The sequence below is a fragment of the Callionymus lyra genome, chromosome 6 (assembly GCF_982586985.1).
Source record: "Callionymus lyra chromosome 6, fCalLyr1.hap1.1, whole genome shotgun sequence".
Lineage (NCBI taxonomy): Eukaryota > Metazoa > Chordata > Actinopteri > Syngnathiformes > Callionymidae > Callionymus > Callionymus lyra.
This window is the reverse complement of record NC_141823.1, coordinates 18,927,140-18,953,728: the sequence shown is the minus strand read 5'-3', so window position 1 is coordinate 18,953,728 and position 26,589 is coordinate 18,927,140. Positions and strand designations below refer to the sequence as shown.

The window sequence follows — 26,589 nt, the reverse complement described above, 5'->3', positions numbered from 1 at the left end:
GGGAAAAAAAAAGTTCAACATCCTTGATCTTGATTAGGGATTTTAGTTAATTTAGTGTATTTTCTTTTGTACGTTTTGAATTACATTTAAAAATTGAAAACGTTTTCAAAAGTCAGGAATTCCACATTATTGTTGTTCAGGTCTACTATAAAATTTACATCATTATCTTTTCATTGCTGTAAGTATAATATGATGACTGGAGAATGCAAACAAATAAATTAAACTATTGACATTTTTTCAATCAAAAAAGAAAAGTACAATCTCTTAAAGAAATTAATAATTTTTTTAATTGTGCAGTTTGCGCAACTATTTTGCAGTTGTATGTCAGAGAATACTATGTTCATACTTATTTGTTTATTTTACATTGGTTTCATTAGTTTCAAAACTTTTTACATTTTTTTTAAAATGATTCTACATAAAAACATTGATATTACATCCATTTGCCTTGTAATTATTTGTCTCTAACTGTTGTTTAAATCCTTAAATTTCAATATATATATAAGCATCCATTTGTCTATAGTAGAACCTGATAAAACGTTTTTTTTAATGTGATCAAGGTTGAAAAGTATAAGTTGAGTCTAGAGTTTTTATTTTAACTTAAGATTAACTTGAAAAGATAGCGTAGTGTAAACTAAACTAAATATTCCCTCTGCTTTACATACTTAAACTCTACCTATTGAAGACACATCCTTAAGTGTAGCAGGTGTTTCACAGCTAAAAATGTTATATTGTATTTATTATTCTATTAATTCTAAATATAAATAACTTAAGTTCTTTGTTTATGACTTTTTTCCTTGGCTTTTAAAAAAAAAGTATATCGGTGTTTTTTAACATTTGAGTTTATTTTATGTCTATGTTTTTTCTTTATTAAGCTGATTTTTGGCCTGACGGCCCCTCACAACAGAAAATATATAATGTGGCCCCTGAAGAAATGACTTCCCACCCCTAGTCTAGAGTGGTCTTTTGAAAGACGATCTTTTCAGTTCAGAAACCTTTGCATATGTGTATGATTTTTGCATTTTAGCTATTTAAGAAAACACTATCAGTCGATACGATTTGGCCCTTTGGAGTGACTGTAATGACGTCATCGAAAACCCATCAAACCAAGGCCTGGCAGCCAATGGGATGGCGTAATGCGCATGCTCGCGCAGGCGCACGCAGATCGTGCGGATTCCCCGGATCGTGTAAAACAACTTCTTCTGCCGAGGCCATGTTTGTTGATGTGTCATATCAAAACGACTTTTTCGGGCGGAACAGCTGTGAGAGCAAACGCCTCGGATCGTCCCTGCCTTCAGCCTCTGTCAACGGAAGTACCAGTGTGTCTGCTTCACTCGGTGGGTTGAGAAACATTATTAAAACGATTACATTAATAATATTACAGCATTAGCTTTTCCCTGGGCTAACTTGTGTAGCATGCTAGCACAGCCCTTATTGACAGAAACTACAGAAAGCTGTCTGAAGCGATTTTAATTCCGTCAAATAACGCGTTAGCCTTTATTTATATACATGTAGGAAATGTGATTATTCTTTCCGTTTTTAAGTTAAATCGTATTTTATTAACGTTGGTGTGGGTGAACACAGGTAGATAGTATCGTTTGTAGTGTAGTTATGAATGGAAACGTCAAAAACCCTTATTATTAAAAAAAATATATATATATCGTAATGTTGCGTTTTTTTTAATTAAGTTATTATTTTGTCTTGTGTCGCTTATTTGTCACGTGTATTTCTTGATCTGGGGAATGTGTCATGACAAAAATAAAACGCAAAAAACGACGCGGAAGTTCCGTGTTCTTCATACAAATGTTGTGAATTACATGTCAAATAACAATAGAGAAAATAATCTCTCTCTAGTCTTTCATGTCAGTTCACATCCGCCATGTTTTAATGCTCTTTTAAGCAGGTAAGTAAATATAAAACCTTGCGGAAAATTAGAAATTACTGTTGGGCATGACCAGAGTAATGCTGTTTGTCATGTGCTTTTTTAAATTAGAATTAATACAATTTGAAATATTTTCACATACAGTAGAGGAATAAGCATAACTAATTCTTTAAAGAAAAGAAAGGATAATAAAAGAATAAACTAGGTTTTTTTTTCGTTTCATTGAGCAGGAAATGTAGCCATATTATGGTAAGTTTGTCGTAGACCTCATGTTGTCATCATGCTGTTGGTGTGTACAGTGGAAACATGTTTTCTGAATTGTTTATAGTTTCTTGTATCTATTGTTTTCAACATAGATAAGAGGTATGTGTACAGTTCCTAAAAGTGGTTGAAACTTTATGACAATAAGAAGCTGATACACCGTCCTTGATTCTTAATAAGTAACAGTGGCTGATGAAACATCATATATTTGCTGCTTAAATAGATAAAGTGAAAACTCTCACGTCACATCCTACAGCTTTATGGATGAAGTATATCTGCTTAATGTCATTATGAATTTACATGGCTGAAGGTCATGTTAGCAAAAAATATTTAGAAAAAAAATAAGATTACTTACTTCAAAATTGAAGCAACCTGTAAAGTAATAGAAACCTGTGTTGTAATCTTCTCTGTATTTTTATTTATGTTTAAGATGTGTTTCTTTTCATGTTTAATGTTACAGATACCTACCAATGCAAATTCCCAATTAGTGGAATCCTCCACTAGTATTGGTAATAGAAAATTATGATTCTAAATGGTTCCTTTTGCAAAAATAAATCTAAATTGCACTACAAGCCCACAATGGGTAGCAATGAAAGGCCTTATCCTATGTAGCCTCCCAATGTTACCTGTTGCTGTAGAGCTATTTTAAGTCCTCCAGACTAGTCTTTCTTCCCATGAAGGAAGTTGAACAAATATTGTAACATGTAAACGATGACACAAAAGTATCAACAGGATAGCTGGTATTACAACAGTTTCCCATTACCATATGGGAAGCCAACCACTCTAAAAACAAATAGTGCATGGAACTCTGTTTTAGTGCATCTGCATGTCGTATAGAAAAAGTGCCAAATAATTCACCATTTACAAACCAAGTCTGTTGTCTTCTTTTTTCCAGTGTCACCATTACAATGGTTATGAACACAACAAAATGACAGTACCATATAGTGTGAGCCTAGTTAAAAAGTACGCAAGCTCATTTAACACACTTCGAACTTTTCTTAAAATCACTTATGTGACAAAACTATCTATATATTTTCAAAAAGTTATTTCATATGTTTGTTAGGAAATAGCATGTTTTTCCCCTTGTTTAAAAACTTTTAAAGATTATTGTTGTGATCAATTACTTAAGTTGTTATTTTTGGAAAGAATGTTTAAAATCAGCATATAATAATGTAATATAAACAATTATGTTTTGACGTAGACACAGAATCATCATCATAAGGTCTGGTGTGATTACGGTGTGTGCGTGCTTAAATCCTAGGCTCAATAGTGAGATAAAGCTTGGATAAAAAAGAGCCTGTCCTATTTGACCTTCAGTCGTTTTCTTCTGTCTGAGAAGATGTGGTTTCATTTAGCCAAGTGCCCATGCTCATTAATATAAATGAATCGGATTTACAATCATAGTTGATCCCTTGAGGATTTTTAATGGCCATGGATGATGGGGTGCTCTCTATAGAGTCGAGTGTATCTTACTTAATTCACAAAAGGTGAACAACAGTACGCATGTGTGGATCTCAGATGATTGAAAAGTGAACAGAAATGAGAAAAATCTTTGTTGTTGTACTAGGTTGGAATATAACCCTGGCTTATTATATAGATGATTAAGTGAGAAAAAGTAGTTTAAAGTCCTTTAGTTCGTCCCTGTTTCCTGAAAAAATATACATTGTCTAAGCATACAATTATTAATGTATTAATTATTAACTTTATTTGAAAAATAACAATGCATCATTAAGGTACTCTCTATCTATCATAGCTTGCGAATTGCTTTATTTTTCAAATAACACAAGACCTTTCTATATTCTTAATTTCTTTTAAACTTTTCTTCATGTTTTAATCAGGTGCTGAAACTATTGAACTAATAATAATTATTTTAATCTGCCCTTTGTGACAGGTTTAGTTGAAGGATTTTGTTGCTACTCCAAAGGATGGATCCAAGGTTGAGTCTGCACTGGAGTGATCGTTCTTTGTGAAGCAGCTGGAGAATAAAGTACCAGAAGAACAGATGGCCAACGAAAGCGTAGATGAAGCGGAGAACATCACGGCACAAACTGAAGATCAACATGACTCTGCAATTATGAAGACCCTGACAGATCCTCCGATGGACGATCAGACAGAATTTGAATCTGGCATGGAGGGATTAGAGGAGGGAGAGGACAATGATAAGGATGATAATAGTTGTGAAAGTGATGCCATTTCATTGGAAGATATAAACTCTTTAAAACCCTCATCGGAATCTAGTATTACCTCTACCGTTCTTGCACCATTGACGACCTCAACAGATGGAGTCATAGACCCATCAAACCTCAATGGATCAGAGGAAACATTGTTGACTTTTGAAGAGTTAGATGTCTCAGTTACTGCCAGTAAAAATATTGACCATCAGGTGTCTGATTGTGTCACAATAGATGATACAGAGCCACCATGTGAAACTGTGGCAGTTGCTACAGATCAGTCCTCCCCCTCTGATCACAGCACTTCAAATTCTACACCGTCAGAGTCCATCACCACTTTGATTGTAAACCCCTGCGATTCTTCCATTTCTGATGCTGTTCCCTCCTCACCTGCTGCCAGCCTTCAAACAAGTGCCAATGAATCAGACAATTGTTCAAGCCCATATGACACCGACTGCAGCAGGAAGCTCATTTCTCAGATCCAGAGAGCGTCGTCACAGGAGTCACTGCTGGATCTGCTCGAGTCCGAACTGATGTCCTCTCAATTGCCGGAGGTTCATGTCGAGAAGACAGTCGGTCTGCCTGTCAATGGAGTGTCCAACAGAGACAGCAGTCTGGTCCTCCTTGAGAGATGTGTCCAGAACAAGTGCGCACAGCAGGAAAAGGCTATTCAGAGGTTAGTGTAACACAATAAACATGTATTTAAGTTTGTACCTTCAAGTGCTAAGTGCACTTATTACTACAAAGGTTTTGGCCAAATCAGCTATTCTACTTGATTCTTAACGTCTATACCTTATGTTTCTCATTATGTTATGACGTTCTAGCATACAGGACTTTTGTTCAGATGTTGTATTTTTAATTCCCAATCCATCAACTGGGGTATTGGTTTAACCTTGAACAGTCAAAAATACTACTATACGTTTTTTGCTCTTGTTTAAAAGTTAAAAAAGTTTACCTGCCTGTGTTATTTGATTCACCGTGAGCTCGGACATTGCACTTTATTTTGTCGCTAATTCTTTAACTTGTGTCCAGTTTAATTGAGGAGAATAAGCAGCATCAGGAGATGATCCTCGACATGTGTTCAGAAAAGGACAATTTGCGGGACCAGCTGAAAAAGAGGGCAGAGACGGAGAGGTTGCATTTAGCCAATATTTTGAAGGTTTGTTCAACTTTTTCCCATCTTCTACAGGCTGGTTTCAGCTTTCTATTTTGACCTTTGCACAATGTTTACCTTAAGTTTGGATGGAAACAACCATCTTAACTCTTGAAACTTATCTCTGAACATTTGACAAATGCTGCTATGAAGTTATTTCGAGAAGTTTATCGTAATGAACAGGGACTATGTATGCTCATTTTTATACTAACATAGCATAAGGAATTGACACAACAGAAAACTGCATTTACCTAAAATGCATGAATGAAATTATATATTTTTCCTTAAATAATACAAATTAGACAATTAACATAGAAATGTTACTTTCCAAATCTTCAGAAAAAAAACCATTGAACCAAATAAAAAAATAAAGGTTATTTTAATCAAATAATAATAATAATTGATTTTCTTATACAAACATTGTTTTGTAATACATATATAATTTATAAAACTGATACATTCTCTAAACTTTTAAAATTATTTTATAATTGTGGAAGGGAAAGAATCAATGATAAAACTTTCTCTAAAGGTTTTATTTATTCATAATAAATCTTAATGTAGTCTTTATAGATGAGGTTGCATGTGTTTGCAACTTATAAAACGTATATTTCTATATTTCTATTTAGCTGAAACTAGTTTCTCATATCGTATGGAGCAAGTGACTCACTTTGAAACTCATAGTTCAAGATCCTACTTAGCATGTTATGTTTGTCTGCAGCTGGAGGGGAGAGTGGAGATGCTGTTGAAGGAGCTGAAAGAATCCAAGGAAAATCATATTCACCAGGACCAGACGGCAAAGGCCTGCTTCCAGCAGATGCAAAGGGAGATGACCAACCGGCTTGAACAGGTTTGACGGCACACAAGATGCATTTGTTTCCACTAATGTTCAATTATCCTCTGGACTAATTGGATGTACTTGTCAATGTCAAGCAGATTATCACCTTTTGTCAATACATCTTCGATAATCCCAATGTTGCTAGGAAACAAGAATAGTGGTTGGCCTTTTTACCTCGTGTTTGTGCACACAAGAGGGAAAAGCTACTAATCTTGCTGAAACTTTTGAAGGGATTAATTATCTGTGTTTGTGTTCTGTTTATTTTTAAAGTTACTTATACACTTAGAATCCTGAAGATAAGTGACGTTGTTGTACTAAGTATATCATATTTACAGATTTTCTGTCACTGATCTAAGTTCACCTTTTTGTTCCCACTATATCTCAATGTTTTTGTTTTGCACCAAAATAAAAGATTGTTAATTAAACCTTAGTATATCAAATTGGAGAATTTTGCCCTGACTGTGGTTACCTAAAATACTTTTGTATGACAGCACTAATGTGTTTAATTAAATAAATAGTAAAGTATTTAAATAAATGATTGCATTACAAACTGGATTAGGTAGAACAATTTCCTTTTTTGTTGAATGATCTCGGCCATAAAGTTTTAACTTTGAGAAACTGGCTTGCTTGTGCTTCGGCAAAATCAGTTTAAATGTCCCTAAATGAATGAGATAAGAAACTATCACTTTTGCAATGCAGTCTTAGACTTCATTATTTAATGTAATGTGTTTGTCTCTGATCCATTATAATCTAATATCATTTTGCAGGCAAACAAGAAAAGTGAGGAAGCACGGCAGGAGAAGGAGTCCATGGTGATGAAATATGTCCGCGGGGAGAAGGAGGCTTTAGATCTGAGGCGAGATAAGGAGGGTTTGGAGAAGAAACTGAGGGAAAGTATGAAAGAAGTGGACCGCCAGGCCCTGCGAGGGAACCAACTGGCCCAAGATAAGGGTCGTCTACAGCAGATGTTTGATACCAAGGTCCTATCATTTCTCTCACAGAAGTACGGCGATACACTAGTCTAAATATGCCACTCAATTATTTTTCTCACCCTTGTTTCAGGAGGGAGATGTGAACAGACTTTTGCGAGAGATGGAAAAGTTAAAAGAAGACACCAACTCTCACCTGATTAAGGTCCGATGGGCACAGAACAAGCTCAAGAGTGAATCTGAGGCTCATAAGGTACGTACTCTTTTAATCTTGTCTGCGTATATACTGCTCATTACAAGCTTCATTCAAGTGATCTACAGGCATATCATCCAATATGATTTGTATATTGCTCTTAGGAATCCCAACTATGGCTAAACTAATCATTACTTTTGTTAAAAGAATTTAGTTTCCCCAGGTATTAATTTACTATCTTAATATCCTCCACTAGCTTGCAGCCCCAGGATATGCCCACTAGTGCGTTTGATAATTTAGCCCTACGTATCCTAATAATAGGCCTTTAGATGATGATGATGATTATCAAGAATATTAGACATAATCCTTAGATTCAGTAAAATATATTGGGTATTCCTGTCGATGACCCTTTCTACTGTCATTTCGGGTTTGGTGAGATTCTACAGCAGGAATTGTTTACGGATTACAATTAAATTAATCACATTCAACCATGTGATTTTTGCCAGATTAAAAATATGCTAATATATGAATTATAACAGTAAAAATATATTGTCCTTGTATTCCAAATTTCCACAGCAAATTATTTTCACACTGAGGTAGTAGTCAGTGTCACTGTTGACTTTAATGCATTTAAATAACTCATATCTCATATATTTATCCTTCCTTTTTCTGTGATCTGTTTATGTGATTCTACGTTTTCTTTTATACATTTAAACCCATCTGAAAACTCTACAATCTTTAGGAGACGCACATTTTTCACATCCTCCACATTGAAAAAAAGTAAATATTGTTGTTAAATCAATTGTTCATAAGTGACTATATGTGTGTAAATAGTTTGTGTGCAACTACGACACGATTTGTTCAATCTTTATTCGTCAATATTTTCCTGTTGATTCATATGTAATGTTTATATTGTGCAGGAGACCAAAGACAGGCTGAGGGAGACCACGTCCAAGCTGGCTCAGGCCAAAGAGGAGACGGAGCAGATCCGCAAAAACTGCCAGGACATCATCCGTACATACCAGGTCTGTGAACATCATTATTTATATACTATCAAAATAACGTATCCAAGGAGCTTTCAAAAAACGAGTCACTGATGAGCAGCTTCTTTACAACACAACAAACATACACACAAGATGTTCTTTATTAACTTCCCAAATGTTGTTTTTGTCCATCAGGAATCTGAAGAACTGAAGTCGAACGAGCTGGATGCAAAGCTAAAAGAGACCAAAGTAGAGCTGGAGAAACACAAGCTGGAACAAACAGACCAATTAGAGGTAATTATGAACGAGTTAATAACGCATGCCAGGATATTTGTTTTTAGTCTTTCATCAGGTGCACAGATCATCCATTCATTTACAATTATGTCATCACTTTGTAATTCATGGCATTGGACCCCTTTCCTAATTATGTTATTTCTGCCAATTCGAAACGGTTTACATTTATAAATCTGACTTTGCTGATAAGCGAGAACTGTGTTTGGATTATCAGTGTTGCAAGGAGACAAGCACAACTATCAGATCATGGTGATGCCCTGTTTTCTGCTGATTTGTTCTGGTGGATCTCAATTACTTAATTTGAAATAATTGATTCCAGGCGCCTCATTTGAACTTGCACATCATTTCCAGTGCGTCACATTTGTATTATGACAAAGTAGACAAATGTCCTCCCCACTACTCAATACATTTATGTGAATCATTTTTTTTTGTATTAATCTACCCTTTCCCTTATATTAAAGGTCATTGTTTTTGCCATGTCACATTGTTTTCATTTACATTTTATGTTGAAGATTTATCCAAGTAAAACAAGAATGTTATAATGGAGTAAGTCTTTTGGGTAGATACCCACTAAAATTCTCCACATGACCCTTCCCACTTTCTTCCATGTTTGCTGTGTATGAAGGAAGAATGCAATAACTTCATGTTCATCTGATACTGCCGCAATTGAAGTGGCAAAAAAGGCGTTTCTAGGGTTTGTTTCACCAGAGCCTGGCGCAGACTGGACAAACAAGTTTTAATGTTCAACAAAAAATGGTTGATCAGTAATACACTTTCTTCCATGTTTTTTAATCTAATGAAAAGGGTTTTTCTTTTTTGTTTGCATTTGCAGAATCATACTGTAAAGGAACAATCAAATAAAATGAGAGGGTTATCTTACTTCAAGCTCGTAACTCCACAAGCTTTTTTTCTAACTCATTTGTTCCCTCTCAATATACGTATTGTTTAGGAAAAATAGAAGTTGCAACTGTTTTTTTTTCCAACTGTATTTACAAATGTTTATATATATAATTTATCATATTCAACTGATGCTGTCTTGCAGGTGTTTCGAATAAAGGCCAAAGAGCTGGACGAGCTGAAGAGGAAACATAAAGAATGCATGGACGAGCTCATTACCCTACGAACAAAGGTTGGTCTTTCACACATGTCAAATCTTTTCATCTCTTAGAAACCATTCATCATGTCAAACCCTCCGAGCTGTCTCTTTACTGCAGGAGTTTGTGTGACGGCTCGGAAGAATAACGTTGACAGAATTGTGTTGTTCTCTACATATCATTTAATTCTCATAAATTGATTTGTTCACAACTTGATCAGATTTTATTTTGTCCTGTTCGTTACCCAACTCAAACATATCCACCTGCTTTCCTTAACAGTTAAAATGTCTGGAGGACGAGCGTCCACGCTGGGAAGACGAGCTGAAAGAGTACAGAGAGATGATTAACAGACAGAAAGCAGAGCTGGTACTCCAAAAAGGAAAGATTGATGAAATCAACTCCCTAGAAGAACAGCATGTACGGTATGTATAAAGGAAGAATGCAATCATTTCCTGTTCATCTGATACTGGAGCCATTGAAGTGGGGAATAAGGCGTTTCTAGGGATTGTTTCACCAGAGCCTGATGCCGAGTGGACAAACAAGTTTTCATGTTCAACAAAAAAGGATTGATCAGTGATGTGTAATCATATGTAACTTAATTGTTTTTCTTGTAATTGACCATTGTTTAACTGGTAGTAGTCTATATACTATATATTTTACTTGTCATCAAGACGACCTGAACAGTGACAGGGATCCTTAAAGAGTCAAAATAAATTAATTTACTAAAATTAATTGGCATTAAAATGTCTTGAATACAATTCAAAGGTCTAATTTCAGTGTAAATGTTAAACCATGATAACTCGGATATTATGTTTTAAATCTGAAATTATCTTGTAACATTTACACTGTACACAGTGTTTTTTTGTTTTTGTTTTTTAAATTAAATTTAATGGGAAGAAAGTTGTTCAGTTTACTCAAAAGTCCTTTTTCTTTTTTAAATATTAAAATAAACATTTGGGTAAAAAATGTCACTTAGATATGTGCATACAGTGGTGAGTTTCTTTATATTCTAAAAATGGTTGATTGTTGGGTTGGTTTTAAGTTTAAATCCAAATGGAATTTAGAAAAGTGTTATATTTATCTTGCTTTAAGCTGTATGAACACTGTGTAAACACAACATTACAAAGGCAAAAAAAATCATTGTTATTTTGCTTACAGCGACCAAGAGGAGGTCAAGTCTCTTCGGGACGAAGTGGACTCTTTGCAAAACCAGATATCAGACCTTCAGCAAGATGTTCAGGGAAGTAGGGACCGCGAGGGAGAACTATTGGGCTTCACTGAAAAGATTAGTACCAAGAACGCTCGCCTTCAGTCGGAGAGCAACGCCCTGCAGTCCCAGGTGGATCAGCTCTCTACCAGCTTCACTGAGCTGAAGGCCAGACTGGAGGAAACCACCAGTCTGCTGGATGACAAGGTAACTAAGGAGCTACATGTTTGTGTAAAAGAATATTTGCAGAATTTCCTAATATGATTTTGGTAAAAATGTAACAATGGGTTGGTTTTTGTTGGATTATTTTTTTAACTTGATATACAATGCAATTAAATTTCCTTTAGAATGATCTTTCCGTTAATCATGAGTCTATCCATCACGTCATAGTATGTCAACTGTGAATTCTTCCCACAGTCAAAGCGACTCAAACATGAGGAGATGCAGCGACAGCAACAGGTGGAAGGATTGGAAGAGGAGAAGGCAGCTCTTCAGGCCGACGTCCTCCTTTTGAAAACACAAGTGGGGGAGCTGAGGGATGAACTTGTCACTCAGAAACGGAAACAAGCTGCCAGCATCAGAGACCTTACCAAACAACTGACACAAGGTTAGAAACAGACATTTTATCCAGTTTATGGTTGTAGCTTTTTGGCTGCAAAGATCATATTTTTTAACCTGATGTGCAATTAAATGGTTATACCATAATTATGTAGATAGAGTCAAACAAAATCCTTGGTATTACTTCTCACCACTGACTCTTGACATCCTCTCATAAGCTTCATGAGTCTTTATCCTTGATCTCACTGAACATTTGCCAGCGACACTCGCAATTTCAACTTAATGATCTATTCCCTTAGAACACCAGTGTTTAAGATAAGTTACATTGTCAATTGAAGATGTCAACAATTATAGAAACTTGTAATAAGAGTAAAATATTGTTAAAGGAAATCATTTTCGTTCCACATAGATTCGCAGAGACCCTCGTACTTGAACATCCTGTTTGTGACAAATAAACATGATGTGCAAACAAGTCTGAGGACAAATATACAAAAAACAGACTAGTTTTCCAACATTCTTAAGTGGTTGAACCCAATTCTCACCCTCTGGCATGCAATTAAACAATTGCTGCTTTGAGTTGACGTCTCTTTTCATGCCTTGTAGCTCGTAAACGACTTGAGCATTTGGACAATGGTGGCTGTGACCAAGATGGCAGTAGTATGGGGAGTCGATCCAGTTCCTCAGGTACTACCTCTGGATTGTCACAATCTTTCGTCGTCATGAATCCATGTATGTATCTAGTCTGTATTTATTTACAGGTTTTTTTTTTATATTTGTACTTTCTCTATGTCTATGTGCTTGTTAATTGTTTTCTCTTGTGAATTTAGAGTCTTCCAACAAACATGTTTTTCTTTTCTGTGAATTCTCAGGCTCCCTGAACACTCGCGTTGGTGGTAATGCTGACGAGCGATCACCGGTGATTCAGTCGAATCCTTCCGTGATGGTTGTGGACAGTTTCCCTGAAGTGGATAAGTCGGTGCTGGTTGAGAGAATCGTCCGTCTGCAGAAGGCACTTGCACGAAAGCAAGAGAAAATGGAATTTATGGAGGATCACATCAGACAACTGGTTGAAGAGATCCGTAAAAAGACCAGGTAAGTGGACACAAGTTCAGAAAAGATGGTATTAATTTCAGGGATGCCTGAGGGAAAACTCCAACATTATCAAATACTGATCTGGTGAAGACGTACCTTATTTTTAAAAATATATATATTTTAGTTGAGGTTTTGTTTTAATCAATATTTTAATCTGAATCTCCAGAGTAAAGTATTAAACCAAAGGAAAAGCTACATATCATGATAGTTTCCACGGAAAATATTTCTATCCATAACAGACTGGCGGACATTCTCAGTGACTCTCGACATAGTTTCTAGACCAAGGGTGTCAAACTAATTCGGGTCAGAGGCCACATGGGGGGAAAATCTATCCCCGAGTGTGCCGGACTGTTAAAGTCATCATTTAATAACTGAAAAACAGCAACTTGAGAATGTTTTCTAGGGTTTAATTTGGCCTCTTCTCTGCTGAAAGTTTTCTGATTTGTTGAACTGCAGGCTAAAATATTGTCGACTAAGCATTTGTGGTGGGGAATACTAGGAGGTCTTCAATGTTTTCTCCAGTGATAATATTTGTTTTTCATTAGAAAAGTTCATGAAATCTGCACTTCTAAGATGTGTGTAGTCGATAGAGTTAAATCTTCTCACAGGCGGATCAAACCTGATCTTAATCACTTCTTTGCCGCACAGAATCCTCCAGAGCTACGTGCTGAGAGAAGAGTCGGGGGCGCTCTCGTCGGAGGCGTCCGACTTCAACAAGGCTCACCTGAGCCGACGAGGAGGAATCATGGCTTCTCTTTACACCTCGCACCCAGCTGACAGTGGCCTCACTCTGGACCTGTCCCTGGAGATCAACAGGAAGCTGCAGGCAGTTTTGGAGGACACGTTGCTGAAGAACATCACTCTCAAGGTAAGATCAGACGTAACTTAAATACATTCACCTCAAATATGTATGGGTTAGGGGTTAGGGTTATGGTTAGGGTAAGGGGTTAGGGTTGGGGGTCAACAGGGGCGTCTACATTTTTTTAGCAGTTGGGTTTTGTCCCCAATCCAACACCTCTTAATCCCATTACAGAAAATCCCTTATAGTAGTTATCAGACTAAAAATATTTATTAGTGTAGTCTCATTTCAAATGGGTAATAAACGTAAGCCAAACTAACAAATAAATAACACAACTTGATTCACAGTATATTTGAGACTTAGAAGTGCTTTAAATACTTAACAAATCTAAACCGATTTAGATAATTTATCAGTTTAACTGTTTACACGTGTAGATGTTGACATCCTAATTCTGATCATGGTCCGTAATATTCAAAATAAGATCCTTTTTAATACTGCAAATCACTATATCCTTCAGAAACATTATGACCTCTGCTAACTTTGTGTTTAGAGGTTTTATACAAACGATAACCTTTGTATTCCTGTCCTGACGATGTTTTGTTCTCCAGGAGAATCTGCAGACTCTTGGGGCGGAGATCGAGAGGCTCATCAAGCAACAGAGAGACATGGCTAACGCTGTGGGGAGACATTGAGAACAAGTATCTCTGGTAGCCTTACAAGACTGAGCACGATACACCGATGAAGAGTGGAACCTTCGCTCTCCCCCGCAGAAGTAGAAATGCCAATCCTGACCCAAAATAAGCTGCTATGATTCTGAATGTATAGTTGAGTGGTCAGAACAAGACAAGACTGTTTGTCTATGATAGATATGATCTTTTGTTTTGTCCTTCATGAATGTAATTTATTTCTTTATATAGATATATATATATAGTATATATATATATATATGTGTGTGTGTGTGAGAGAGGGATAAAGTGCAATGCTTTTCCTTTTATTTGGTTGAAAAAGATGATTTTATTTTTTAAGTTTTGTCGTCATTTTACTCTCGGATCCTCCCAGTTGCGCACATGCTTGCTAACAGGCGTGCCTTTCCAACCCTCGAGTTATTTCTTTGGCCCTTGTGTCACTCAATTCTGTTTCCATGAGATCAACATGCCAAACATGAGCAGTAGTGTAGTGTAGTAGCCACTGACAGTCGAAGATCTCACGTTATAATAGAACCTATTGTCTTTAACTAATCTTTGCTGACGTTCATCGCAACTGTTGAATCAATAGAAGGTGGGATTAGTGGCGCTTAAATTAGGGACGCTAGAGTTTCACCCTTTTACCGATCGTCTTGTCGGGTCCAACTGCACCTTGTATGTATGAATTGGCTGTGCTTGATCTGAATGAAAATGAAGGCAACACTGGCCAGTGTCTTTGAATTCATGTTGTCTCGATGATTTGTGGGGGAAATGCAGACTGTGATCACGAGTATAATTGTAGTTAAGGCTTTAAAATTGTTTTGTTTTTAAGGAAATTTTGAGTTTGTATATACGTTTCTAGGGAATAAACGAGTCTTAATGTGAGTTCATGTGACAAATTTTGCTGCACTTCAAATTAAACTGTGATTATTACGACGGTGCTGCTGAAGTTAAAGTCAAATTATTGATTGAATCAGCCTCCACCATCTTGAACATGATTCCTCGCCACACGCATCCTGCTTATGTCCTCCTGCGTCACATCCCTGAACCCCATTAGTTGTATTCCTCCTCTTCCTGATGTTCACCCCCACAATGAAGAATAAATAATTATGCATTTTCCTCAGAGAACGATTGCCTACCATGATTTTCCTTTCATGTCTTGGATCTTCCCTTTCATGTTCAGTTTCTGCACAAAATGTCCTTAAGCTAGGAAGAGTTGACGGTTTAAGTAAGTAAGTAATTTTTATTTGTATAGCGCTTTTCCAGACCAGGGTCACAAAGGGCTTAAACATTTAACTCCTGATTCTTTTAATATAAACTATTGAATCATAACCTTGGAGTGGTGAAGGGGCTTAAGAATCCCACTTACTGATGGTCACTCATTAAAAAAGGTCCAGACAACTAACAGCAAAAGCATTCAAGATTTATGAGAATTTTTGTTCTGGACCTTGCACGGTCTTTGGGGCCCTGTCCTGGGGAATCGGTCTGGAGTAGAGTTTCCAGTTACTGAAGAAGACAGGAACCTCAGTTCTGTAAGGAAATGACAACTTTACTGTAATCAATAATCTTGATTTAACTCACATTTCAAATAGTAAGTAAGTAAGTAATTTTTATTTATATAGCGCTTTTCCAGACCAGGGTCACAAAGCGCTAAAACAATCAAAACAATATTCAATAAAGTATATACTTTAAAGGGCAAGATAAAACTAATAACACAACAGGAGTTCCAGAAAATCAAGGAAAAGTCTGAACAAATAAAAACGTCTTAAGATGTTTCTTGAAGGAGTCAGTAGATCATCAAACACAGAGGGAGAGGAAGATCGTTCCAAAGCTTAGGAGCAACAGCCTGGAAGGATATATATCATATAAAGTCGCTTGATTTACTGATAATCTTACATATTTAATTCATATTAAATGATCATTGTCTTGCATTGCATGCATTTACTGCAATACAGGCCCCGGTCAGAAAAAGCCTTACACTGAGAAAGATTAAACAATCCCAGATTCCCAGCAAGTCTGTGGGAACCTGTTTGAGAACTCACACTGAAAGACACAACAACTCAAGTCCCTGGGAACAGACTCTCTCTAGAAGACAACAACTTTTGGTAAATTTCCACGACCACGTGCGTCGGCCATCTTAGAATCAAGTGTTTAGAGTTACTGACCAATCCTACATGTACAATTGACTAGAGGCGTTAACCTGAATATTCTACTATAAAGATCCACCATTTTGTGAGATCTTTGCATTCTGGCATTCAAAGACGTCTGCGATAGATCTCTCTGCTTGCTAGCGCCCGTGTTCACGTAAGTTTGTCTCCGACTTTTGCATAATTCACTAAACAAGCATTTTTCTTAAACTCATCTATGTGTCTGTCCTTCATTTTCCACCACCACGTACGAGACTGGAGAGGGGTCGGTTCACCGGAACACAAAATCCCCACAATTCTCAGGCCAAAAGACTGGCTTAGTACTCATAAAAAGTGTGCCAAGGGTCAGAGAGATCTTTAAGTCCCAGCTCTGGCAAGATCATGACCGTGTACTGCTGTGTACTAGAGCTGTAGCAGTGAGGCAACCCTAGAGCTCTGGAAATACAATGGTGATGGGTGTCATCAAGGAGGACTATTGTCTTGCAGGACTCCTGAGGAACCAGTCCCACCACTTTGCAGCTTAGGCGGCCACCAGTGCAAAAAAAAATCCATTCAGTGATAGTTCAGGTGAGAGAAGTAAGTACCATGTGACACTTACAGTAACCAGGACAAGCAGTACCCAAATGACTCATCTCTGAAGAAGAGAAGCATTAGATGAGTCAATGCATTTCAAGGATCAAGGAGAGCAACACAGCATTAACAACACCACACAAATAAAAGAAAAAAAAACTTTATTTTGGTTTAAAAAGTGACTTAATGAATAGAGTCATCAGTTCAGAAAGAAGTAAAAAGGCTGTACCAGTAATTAAAAGCAACTATGCTTAAATAAGAAAAGTAATTTCCATAGCTGCGAATGTAAATCGATCTCTTTGATCACATGCTCAGATTTCTATCATTACCAGGCTTCAGAAAATAGTTTCTCTCTTTTCATATTGAACAGTACGAGTTCCAAACCAAACCAGCAGGTCTCAGATCTGCCCGATATATATTCCCGCTACACGACTGAATGAGTTTCTCTTCATGGGTTGTGTGTTAGTTTGACTTGAAGACACTTTATTGTCGTGCCTAGCTGCTTCCATTACGTCAGAGATATTGTCGTTATTTTTAAGAATTGTGTAATTCCCGCTGTATAATAAATAGATCAGTCATACTCCATTTAATAACATTATTATAAAGCACATTGTCTGAGGCAGACTGGCATGCTTTGTTTTTTAAAAATCTGATCACGACCCATGATAAGCAGAAGAGTAAATGTAACATTATTGTGTAGATACATCAGAAGGCGTGTGCGATGGCAACCGTGACCTGCTTGCGCTCAGTACCGCTGCTCAAGTGCAGAAGCTGTGAGAAGGAAGCCGCCTTCATCATGCAGGCGCTGCCTTGATCCAGGCAGTAGTACACCCATAAACTCAGGGAGAGGTGTCGAGTGGCTTCACGATCTTTAAGCTCAGATGGAATTAGCAGGGAGACGAGAAGTGGCCTCGACAGATCCAAAATGTCACCAGTGAGGACTTGACCACGGAGCAGCTCTTTGTCTGCAAGAAGACGGAACAAAGTCAGGGTCTGTACGTCTGCTCCTCCCACCAAGAGTTTCTCACCATCACAGGACACAGTCCAGCAGCTTGGGGCGTCTGCCGTCAGCTTGGCTCCCCCCGGAAGTGTCAGGTCCAGAGACATGACTATGGTCTGCCCGGCAAACACAGTCAGCGGCTCCAGGTCTATCCTGGCTGCAGACTTGGGCAATGCTGGCAATCGCTTCACCGGCACAGAGTCAGTAACATCACACATGGAAATGGGGAGCTGTGAATAACAAACATCAATATTAAATATTAGAACAGCTGTTTTGAAAGCAGACGGCGTGACGAATGTCAACATGTGGTGAGCAAACTATAAACAGGCTGGAGCAAAATAGATCCTTTTATGAGCAGAAAACAAAAGGCATCATGAGATTAATATTTCATTATTAAACCAAATAGACCTTAATATGAATGATTTTGTCAAATACATTTTTTTTTTTTTTTTTTTTTTTTTTTTTTTTTATAATTGTATTCAAAAACATTAAGATGTTTAAAGATACATTTAAAAACATCACAGATGTAAAATTATATCTTAAAAAATATGATAAAATATACACAGATGTTAAAATAGATCTTTAAAACATATATAGACAGATGTTAAAGGTCAACTCATGTGTTGATTTAAGTGTGTCTTAAATAGATGTTGGACTCTATTGTTCTCATCAGTATGTGTGTTTGTACAAAACTCTCTTTTCATTTAAATATTTACAGTTGAAAGTGTTTAAGCCCCGCCCACTGAAACACTGTTTACTCTAACCACACCCACTCTGCTGTGATTGGTCAAATATCATGTTGTCAATCCTGAAAGTCTCTACCTCCAAAGGACTCATTATATAATCAAAGCAGGGTGCGATTAATGACGGCTGGAGGAGTGAAGCCAATTATTACGTCATAATGGACTCTCGTAACCTCTTGTTCGCCAAGATTTCGGACAGAGGAGAACTTAAAGTATTAACCTCAAAACCTCCTCATCATGAGGGACTTACTGAAACTTGGAGAGGAATACTTTAACGTTTGAAACATGAGTCAGGAGTCAGGTTTTCACATTAGTTCACCTTTAAAAAAAAGATTTAGCCATGAAAGTTGAATTACCGGGTAGACGGTCTTCATCTCAAGGTCAAGAACTTTGATCTGGTGATTATTGGTGTCGGCGACATAGAGAAGTTTTCCTCCCGTGCTCACGCAGATTCCTCCTGGTTCGTTGAAAGAGCAGTTGTTGAATTCAGGACTTAGCGTGTCCCCTGCCTCTCCAGAGCCGGCCAGGGTCCAGCACTGCTTCGTCTTGGGGTCCACCACTTTGATCTGCATGAGGAACACGTAGAGATATTGTCATGATGATCAACATGGTCTTTAAATCAACAGAAATCAAGGTTTTATACAGCTCAGACCTGATCTATAGAAGGAGTTTTTGTACTAAATTAAACTACAATCAGTCACTTAAGATTCACAATTCCAGGTCAAGTAGTCGTTTGTCAAGTATTTAGTAGAAAAACAACTACAAAAGTCATTAAGTGTAAATCGTTTCTTTCCCTTTACAGGGCGATGCTGTTGAAAACAAAGGCTTGCCTTGTGGTTGTACGAGTCGGCCACGTAGAGTAGACTTTGTTCTTCAGCCCAGGCCACGCCTAGAGGATGCTGCAGCTTCGCATCCACTCCTTTTCCATCCACATCACCAAAAGCAAAAAGGTTCTGGTGATAAGAGAACAGGAACAAAGAGTAATTATTAAAAACATGGCAGGTTAGGAGCCCCTGAGGTACTCCACGTCAAGATAATTCAGCAGTAACGAAATTATATCAAGCGAACCACTGATGGAAATCAACCAATTCTATGAGAAATCTAATCAAGAGTGACATGAGTTGCTAAGAGTTAAAATATAGTCGCAGGTGAAGACAGCGAGACCACCGAAGCAAATATAAATAATTTAAGCTAGTATCAAAATGGGAACAATGATTTCAACCAGTCATTTTTTATTTGTCGGATGAATGGACCTGAAATAAATTAACTGTGAAAAATTACAGAAATGTATTTTGCATCAAAGAAAAATCCCTTTTTACATTTTATACAGTATCTACCATTTTGATTATTATAATTATTACTATTCAAATCTGTCTTATTTTAATACCATTTAACCATGAAAGGCTAAAGGTTTTATTCAACCCTAGAAAATAAGGTAAGGTAAGGTAAGGTAAAACTTTATTGATCCCTCAGGAGGTCTCCTTTAGGAAATTGTTTAATGCTATTTAACGCTTTAAAATGCTATCATTTAAGAAAGAGGGGTTTTATAGATTTTCTTTTCCAATTTACAGCATATTCAATGTGAAATTCAGCATTAAAAAAAGAGCAGAAAGAAGACAATATTTTATATTATCTGTTCTTCCCCCACTTTTTTCAGAGAGAAGTTGTCACATTTATTCCCAGTTTCTGTTAAATTTTTCTGTGTAATAGTGTTTGCTATGAATTCATTAGTTAACATGTTTCCAGTTTTAAGAGTAGAGGGCACTTTGAGTTTAAAAAGAATGTTAAGTTTCAATAGAATAGCTGTTCAAAGCTATACTCTTGACGACAGTGCCATCTAGTGGACTCTGAAAGACACTGCTTCATTAAGCCTCATCAGTTCAGTACACACTTGACTGAAGTAAATAAAAGTCAGCTTATAAACCCACCATTGGATCTCTCTCTCCTCCGACCAGCGCCTTGACGGCGCCGTCCTTGAGTGACATCATCCGGACGGTGCTGCTTTCACTGTCGGCCACGAACATGCAGTCCCAGGGCTGCTCCGGTGCAACAGCCAGGCCTGAGGGCTGAGCAAAGCCTGCTTTGTGCGAGTACGAGTTGTTCCTGTTCTCCTCATTGCCACTGCCAGCCCACCTCACACAAGTCCCTGCCTTGGACAAGCTGATGGAAATGCAAAAAAACAACAAAGAAGCACAATTAGATATAAACATGATAAACACAAGGGATGTGGAATTTTTAAACATCAAATTAAAGATTTTTACCTTTTTTTGGGCAATTTTCCATCTGCTAGAAACAAAGCCCAGATCTGATGAGTTCCTGCCATTGCAATCCACAGTACGTTGTCATCTCCGTCTACACACAAAAACACAAAGATATCTTAGTGTTGACAACATACCAGCTTGACGGATGTGTCGTAATACATCTTTCAAAAAACAAATGCTTGTTCTATCCCATCAACGCTCTTCTGGACATCATCTATCTGACGAGTGCAAGAAATTAGCTTCCACGTTCTCCTTTATCTATGGTCTCACTTAACTCAAAGTTATTTTTCGGCTATGCTACAGTGGCGGCTCTCGCGATCAACAATGGCTGCTGTCGAAACTAGTCTCAAGTTTTGTCACTTCCTTGTGTCTAATCCGCTCTGCCCTTGTGGAAAGAGATCCTTACCTTTCTCTCACTACTCAAGACAAACCAAGACTCATTCTCTGAGCTACTGTTGCGTTTGTGAAATGGAAAAAGCTTCATACAAATAGCAGATCAGTGGATTTTGTAAGCAAGGTCTGACACATGCTACTGACCATCAAAAAATTGATGTCGAAAGGAATTGGAGTGATTGTCAAAGCCCACAACTTCCACTTTCTTCAAGATGTTTGCCCTTCCTGTTAAAACCTGGCTTACCAGCAGATCCAAGAGTGACGTCCCAGGGGGAACTGATGGGCTGCTCGTGTCCCACTCCTCCGCCCTCCATGTCTGTGCCTTGAGTGCCATCGCCAGCCAGTGTGGTGACCTGACCCTTGGCAAGGTCGATCTATAGGAAGGACAAGCAAAACAACATGAGTGGACTTGAGCGAACACATACAAAAGGTCCAAACATTGCAAAGTGTCACCTTACGAATCAGATGGTTTTCTGTGTCTGCAACATATATTATGTCTCCTTTTATCGCCACACCTTGCGGGGAGTTGAAGCTGGAGTCGGTCAAGCTGCCATCTTGTTTTCCAGGTTCTTTCCCTTAAATATTATCAATAAGAAATGATCAAACCAAACTTAGGATTTCAAACATAGAAAAATAATGCATTATTTATTTTCAAGTAAGTTTATGTCAACTTATTGCTAAAATATTCCCTACAATGAATTGCTGTGTAAATAAATAGATAAATATTAGGTTTCTCTCATTAGGAAATCCACTATTAATATATTTACCTCCAACGATATGCAGCAGCTGACCAGACAGAGAAACCACCAGAATCCTGTGATGTCCTGTGTCTGCGATGGCAAGTTTTTTTGCGCCGTCATCTATAGACAGCTTTCCAGGGAAGGAGAGAATGCTCGGAGGTAGCGAGTCTCTGTACAGTTTAATCCCCACAGAGTGCGACTTCAGCAGCTGCTTCTCCTTGTAGTATCGCAGAACCACGTCAGTGAATAACATCAGCCTCTCACGTTGGCCCTCGCCCACCACGGAGAAAAGAAGGCCCCCTCGTGGGCTGACCAGCACCAGCGTAGGCCAGCAGGACACCTCAAGGTCATTCCACATCTGGGCCTCGCTGTCGTTCACCACCGGGTGGTTGATGTTGTATCGGAGTACAGCATTGTGGACATTAACCAGGACCTAGTGGAACAAAAACAGATGTTTGTTCTTAGGTACAATTGTCAAAAGAACTTAGTATTACAGGCTGTCTGCAAATAAAGATGCTGGACGTCCACTCATGCTGCTTCCATTTTATTTTAATTTATATTTTTCAATACAATGTTTCTATTGCTGCCTTCTACAAGGAGGTTAATGAGTAATTTCACCTAATAATAAATTATTATTTTTTTGTGTTATTGCAGTCTAATAACACTGCAATTCTGCAGAAGTTGGTTTGACAAAACAAAAATATGACGGGTATAAAAACTGCCTGTGTCCATCAGAGGGTAGTTTGACCTGCGCAGTATAGAAAGAAATGACCAGGTTCACCAACCAGGGTTTATGCAGATTTATTAAGATTTTTTTAGACTCTTTCTTTAAACCATTTGAAATTTAATTTAAGACCAGATTGACAATAAAATGAGAAAATGATCAATTACATAGTTTAAGGCACAATTTATTTTATTTTATATATTTTTGAATATATTTGTTTTTATCAATTCTGCTTTTAGGTTTGCACATCAATCTTTAAATTATTAAAAAAATAATTTAAAAAATCTCCTACAAACATAAACTTGCTTATGATTTGTCACTGCCTGTGATCGATCCTTGAAGTCTCTGCCTCCAAGGGACTCGTTGTATAAACAAAGCGGGGTGTGTTTGCAGAGACTTCCGAGGGGGGTAAACTTTAAGTAATAAGTTCAAAACATGGTCATGATGAGGAACTTACTGCAGCTTGGAGAGGAAGACTTCAACATTTGAAACATGCGAGTGAGTCAGGAGAGTTGGGTTTTCACATTAGTTGCCCTTTAAGGATCTCTGGGAACTCTGCCAACATGGTATGAAAGAGGGTTTTTGTTTGCTATTCGAGTTTAGTGTCAATGATCCTTCTGTACCGACTTGTATTTTATACCTTATTATTGTTTATATTATTATTACTTCAAATTATTTATTATCATAACAGCTCGGGTCCATTTGAACCAAAACATACATATTGTATGCACATTATTTAAAAAAAGAGAGACTTACCTTTTCATTCGGAAATTTAGCAGAGTGGACCCCAATAATGACCAGTCCATCTGTTGAAGACCATGAAAAAAAAGACAGACATCATAAATTTAAAAACACTGTCAGGTTTCAGAAGAGTTTTCTCCCTAATAATATGCACTGATAAAGGTACAATACTGGACTTTTATTGTCATATACAAGAGTGAAGGATGTATTCAAGTGTATTGCATATTACTTTTTAAGTTACATGTGTTGTTTAAAAAGTGAATTGTCTTGATACTATTTAATATTCTGCATACACAATGCAGGTCAGTAAACCAAGATAAGGTACAGGTCTTGTTGGTTATACAAAGGTCAGTTCAACTAAGAGATAAAATAAGAGATTTTACAAGTTCTGGGTCTAACCCAGGGCCTCCGATCAGCTGAACATGCCCAGAACCCTTACCTCACTATGGGAACCTCCTTCTAGATTGAGAGAGATAATTTAATCAAATTCCTACTTTAAAGAATTAAATCACAATCAAGATCAAATGATACGAAAACCGGCTGAGCAACAATTCCAAAACAAATGCTCGCTACTTAATGAGCTGAAAACAAATATGAAAAGACATTGCACCATCAGAACTAGGTCAGATACAGCTATGATATATGCAAAGAACTTATGATTTAAAAGCAACAGTGGGTCAAATTGAAATCATGTTTCATGAAGCTAAACACTTCAAACACGGTGTGAACTCCTTTGAATATAGTAAATAAAGATTTTAAAACATTCAACCCACCTGTGACTGAGTGCTTCTCCTCTAGCTTATGGAGCTCTGGCAGGATGTGCATACAGTTGATGCAGCAGTAAGTGAAGAAGTCCAGCAGAACTACCTTCCCAGCCAACTCCTTTTTTAGTGATAGAGGACCATCAGTGTTCAGCCACTCCAGGCCTGCAGGATGCAATAAAGAAAACATAAATTCTATCTTCCTCGTTCAATATAAGTACCAAGCGATGATATTTAGTTGAAAAAAATAGTCTGAAGTAACTATCAGAAGAAATGTACAAGCAAGTGTAAATTATATAAAGTGAGGTTGTTAAAATCAAATCCAGTCGTTAAATAAATTAATATATTCTCAGAAATACAATTTAGAACTTTTGTAAGTACGTAAGTAAGTCATTTTTGTCCTTCTTTGTTAATATATAACTTAGGTATCTAATCGTCAAATAAACACCGCACTTCATCAATCCTGAAAGTCTCCACCTCCAAGGGACTCATTGTACAAACAAAGCGGGATGTGATTACAGATGGCTGGAAGAGGAGTGAAGCCCATTATCACATAATAATAGACTCCGTGCTCGTAACCCCTTATTTGCTCAGATTACAGACTGGGGAGGACATTATAAAGTAATAAGTTCAAAACAACGTCATTATTAGGGACTTACTGCCTCTTTGAGAGGAAGACTTTAACATTTAAAAAATGTGAGTAAGTTAGGAGAGTTACAAAGTTTCCCTTTAAAAACACTTTCTGGAAGAGTGATATGTGCTATGTGCTGCTATACTAAGTTAAACAATGGGTTGTTTCTAAGCTCAAAAATGAATGTATAAAATCAATTTCCCTGACCATCTCCAGACAACTCCTTTTTTGTTTATGGGCCATGACATTTAGTGTTAAAAAAGCTCAAAATAGATTCTGGATGAGCCTCACAAACGAAGCCTAGCAGTCCATGTCGGTACCATTTGCAGCACACCGCCATCTAGTGGTAATATGTTCAATTGCAAACAAGGAAAAACATGCATTAACCTTATACCTGCCAAAAAAACGTAAGTACGTCACATGAAATAAGTTGCCAAAAAAAAACCTGACATTTCAGTCCACAATGTTAAATATAGTTTAATGTTTTGTTTCCTGTCAACTCAAGAGTTCCGGGAGAGTCAGTGAGCAACATGTCCTCACCCGTCTTGAAGTCTTGTATCCTGAGGTCTTCTCTCGCGTCTACTTTCTCCAAAAATGAGCGAACAACCCTTTCTTTCTCCTGCTGGGACTGGGCTTCATCCAGGTCACAGCCCAGTTGGATTTGGGGCGCAAACAGAGCGGCAAGGCTTCCCTGCGCCGCCATGTTTCGAGGAGGAGTAGCTTATAGCATGTTGTTGCATGTCGCTGCTGCTGTCACGTCGTAGGTACACGATTGGCAACTGCCGGATTTACACGCGCATGCGCACTAACCGACCGCGTCCGCCATGGTTGGTCAATGGCAATCCAACGAGACCAAAAATTCTGATGTACGATTACCGAAGCATGCAGCGCACCTCGTTGTTTTATGGGCTTAGTGTGGCTTTAAAATTCTATCTGTCAACTTTTAATTTATATTTTAATTTATATAAGGTAAGGTAAGGTAAAACTTTATTGATCCCTCAGGAGGTCTCCTTCGGGAAATTGTTTTGTTTTTTTTCCAGTGGCCAATACAAAAAATAAAATAAAAATAAAAATAAATAAAAAATAGAATAAGAACAAGAGAAATAAAGAGAAAGAACACAATTACACAATCTAAGTCTAAAGATAAAGATAAAGAACATAGATCAAAGAAAAACAACAAAGAAAAGGATACAAAGACTAACATAGAACAGAACATCCAGATACTCTCACTCCACTCCTGCCCCCGAACTCAGAATTGTACAATTTAATAGCCCGAGGAATGAATGAGTCCTTGAGTCTATTTGTTTTGCACCTGGGTAGGAGCATTCGTTCACTCATTCTGCTTCTCTGCTCACTGATGACAGTGTTCAGAGGATGACTGTCATCATCCATGATGGACAGTAGTTTGTTCAATGATCTCCTCTCAGCAACTGTCACCAGTGAGTCCAGCTTCATTCCAACCACACAGCCAGCCCTCCTGATCAACCTGTAAGAAAATTAAATAAAAATAGATAACCAACAAAAAGAAAGAAATAATCAACAATACTTAAATGATTAAGTAAAACTAAACAGAATATAAACAAAAAAACAAAGTTAATGCACAGATAAAGTTAAAGCAGAGGTGAGGTTGATGGTAGGACAGGGAGGGAGTTGAGTCTTCTGACAGCCTGGTGGAAAAAGCTGTCCTTTAAATCTATAATAAAAAAATATAAATTATTCTGCAATTACAGTTCTTTTAGACTTTTCT

At 37.5% G+C, this 26,589-nt stretch overlaps 2 protein-coding genes across 3 annotated transcripts; one reads left to right on the top strand and one right to left on the bottom strand.

Annotated features, from left to right (window-relative positions):
• The first annotated feature begins 1,196 nt into the window (after positions 1–1,196).
• On the top strand, positions 1,197–15,259 carry ccdc186 (coiled-coil domain-containing protein 186). 2 transcript variants are annotated; one of them, XM_087794065.1, is made up of 16 exons: positions 1,197–1,334; positions 4,032–4,987; positions 5,344–5,470; positions 6,183–6,311; positions 7,067–7,279; positions 7,362–7,481; positions 8,342–8,446; positions 8,600–8,698; positions 9,741–9,827; positions 10,072–10,214; positions 10,951–11,206; positions 11,417–11,606; positions 12,161–12,241; positions 12,427–12,649; positions 13,298–13,517; positions 14,057–15,259. In XM_087794065.1, the coding sequence occupies exons 2-16, from the start codon at positions 4,143–4,145 to the stop codon at positions 14,138–14,140; spliced, it is 2,922 nt and encodes a 973-aa protein (XP_087650191.1). In that variant the 5' UTR covers positions 1,197–1,334; positions 4,032–4,142; the 3' UTR covers positions 14,141–15,259. The 2 variants fall into 2 exon arrangements, with proteins under 2 accessions (XP_087650191.1, XP_087650190.1); XM_087794064.1 differs by having other exon boundaries at positions 12,161–12,286.
• A 1,733-nt stretch (positions 15,260–16,992) lies between these two features.
• nhlrc2 (NHL repeat containing 2) lies at positions 16,993–25,601 on the bottom strand. Its single transcript, XM_087794067.1, has 12 exons — positions 25,383–25,601; positions 24,224–24,376; positions 23,466–23,515; positions 22,013–22,418; positions 21,699–21,820; positions 21,490–21,619; positions 20,853–20,943; positions 20,520–20,751; positions 19,422–19,544; positions 18,948–19,157; positions 17,877–18,078; positions 16,993–17,813 (listed from the first exon to the last, which is right to left on the bottom strand). Exons 1-12 carry the CDS (start codon positions 25,543–25,545, stop codon positions 17,554–17,556), a joined length of 2,142 nt encoding a protein of 713 aa, XP_087650193.1. The 5' UTR covers positions 25,546–25,601; the 3' UTR covers positions 16,993–17,553.
• Between the last annotated feature and the right edge of the window lie 988 nt (positions 25,602–26,589).

Coding starts and splice junctions, on each gene's coding strand:
- ccdc186 (XM_087794064.1), top strand. CDS start 4,143: ATGGCCAACGAAAGCGTAGATGAAGCGGAGAACATCACGGCACAAACT. Junction 10,215..10,950: donor CTAGAAGAACAGCATGTACG/GTATGTATAAAG, acceptor TTTTGCTTACAG/CGACCAAGAGGAGGTCAAGT. Junction 12,287..12,426: donor TTTCGTCGTCATGAATCCAT/GTATGTATCTAG, acceptor GTGAATTCTCAG/GCTCCCTGAACACTCGCGTT.
- nhlrc2 (XM_087794067.1), bottom strand. CDS start 25,545: ATGGCGGCGCAGGGAAGCCTTGCCGCTCTGTTTGCGCCCCAAATCCAA. Junction 19,158..19,421: donor CCGACTCGTACAACCACAAG/GCAAGCCTTTGT, acceptor TTCCTCATGCAG/ATCAAAGTGGTGGACCCCAA. Junction 17,814..17,876: donor CTGGACTGTGTCCTGTGATG/GTGAGAAACTCT, acceptor GTCTTCTTGCAG/ACAAAGAGCTGCTCCGTGGT.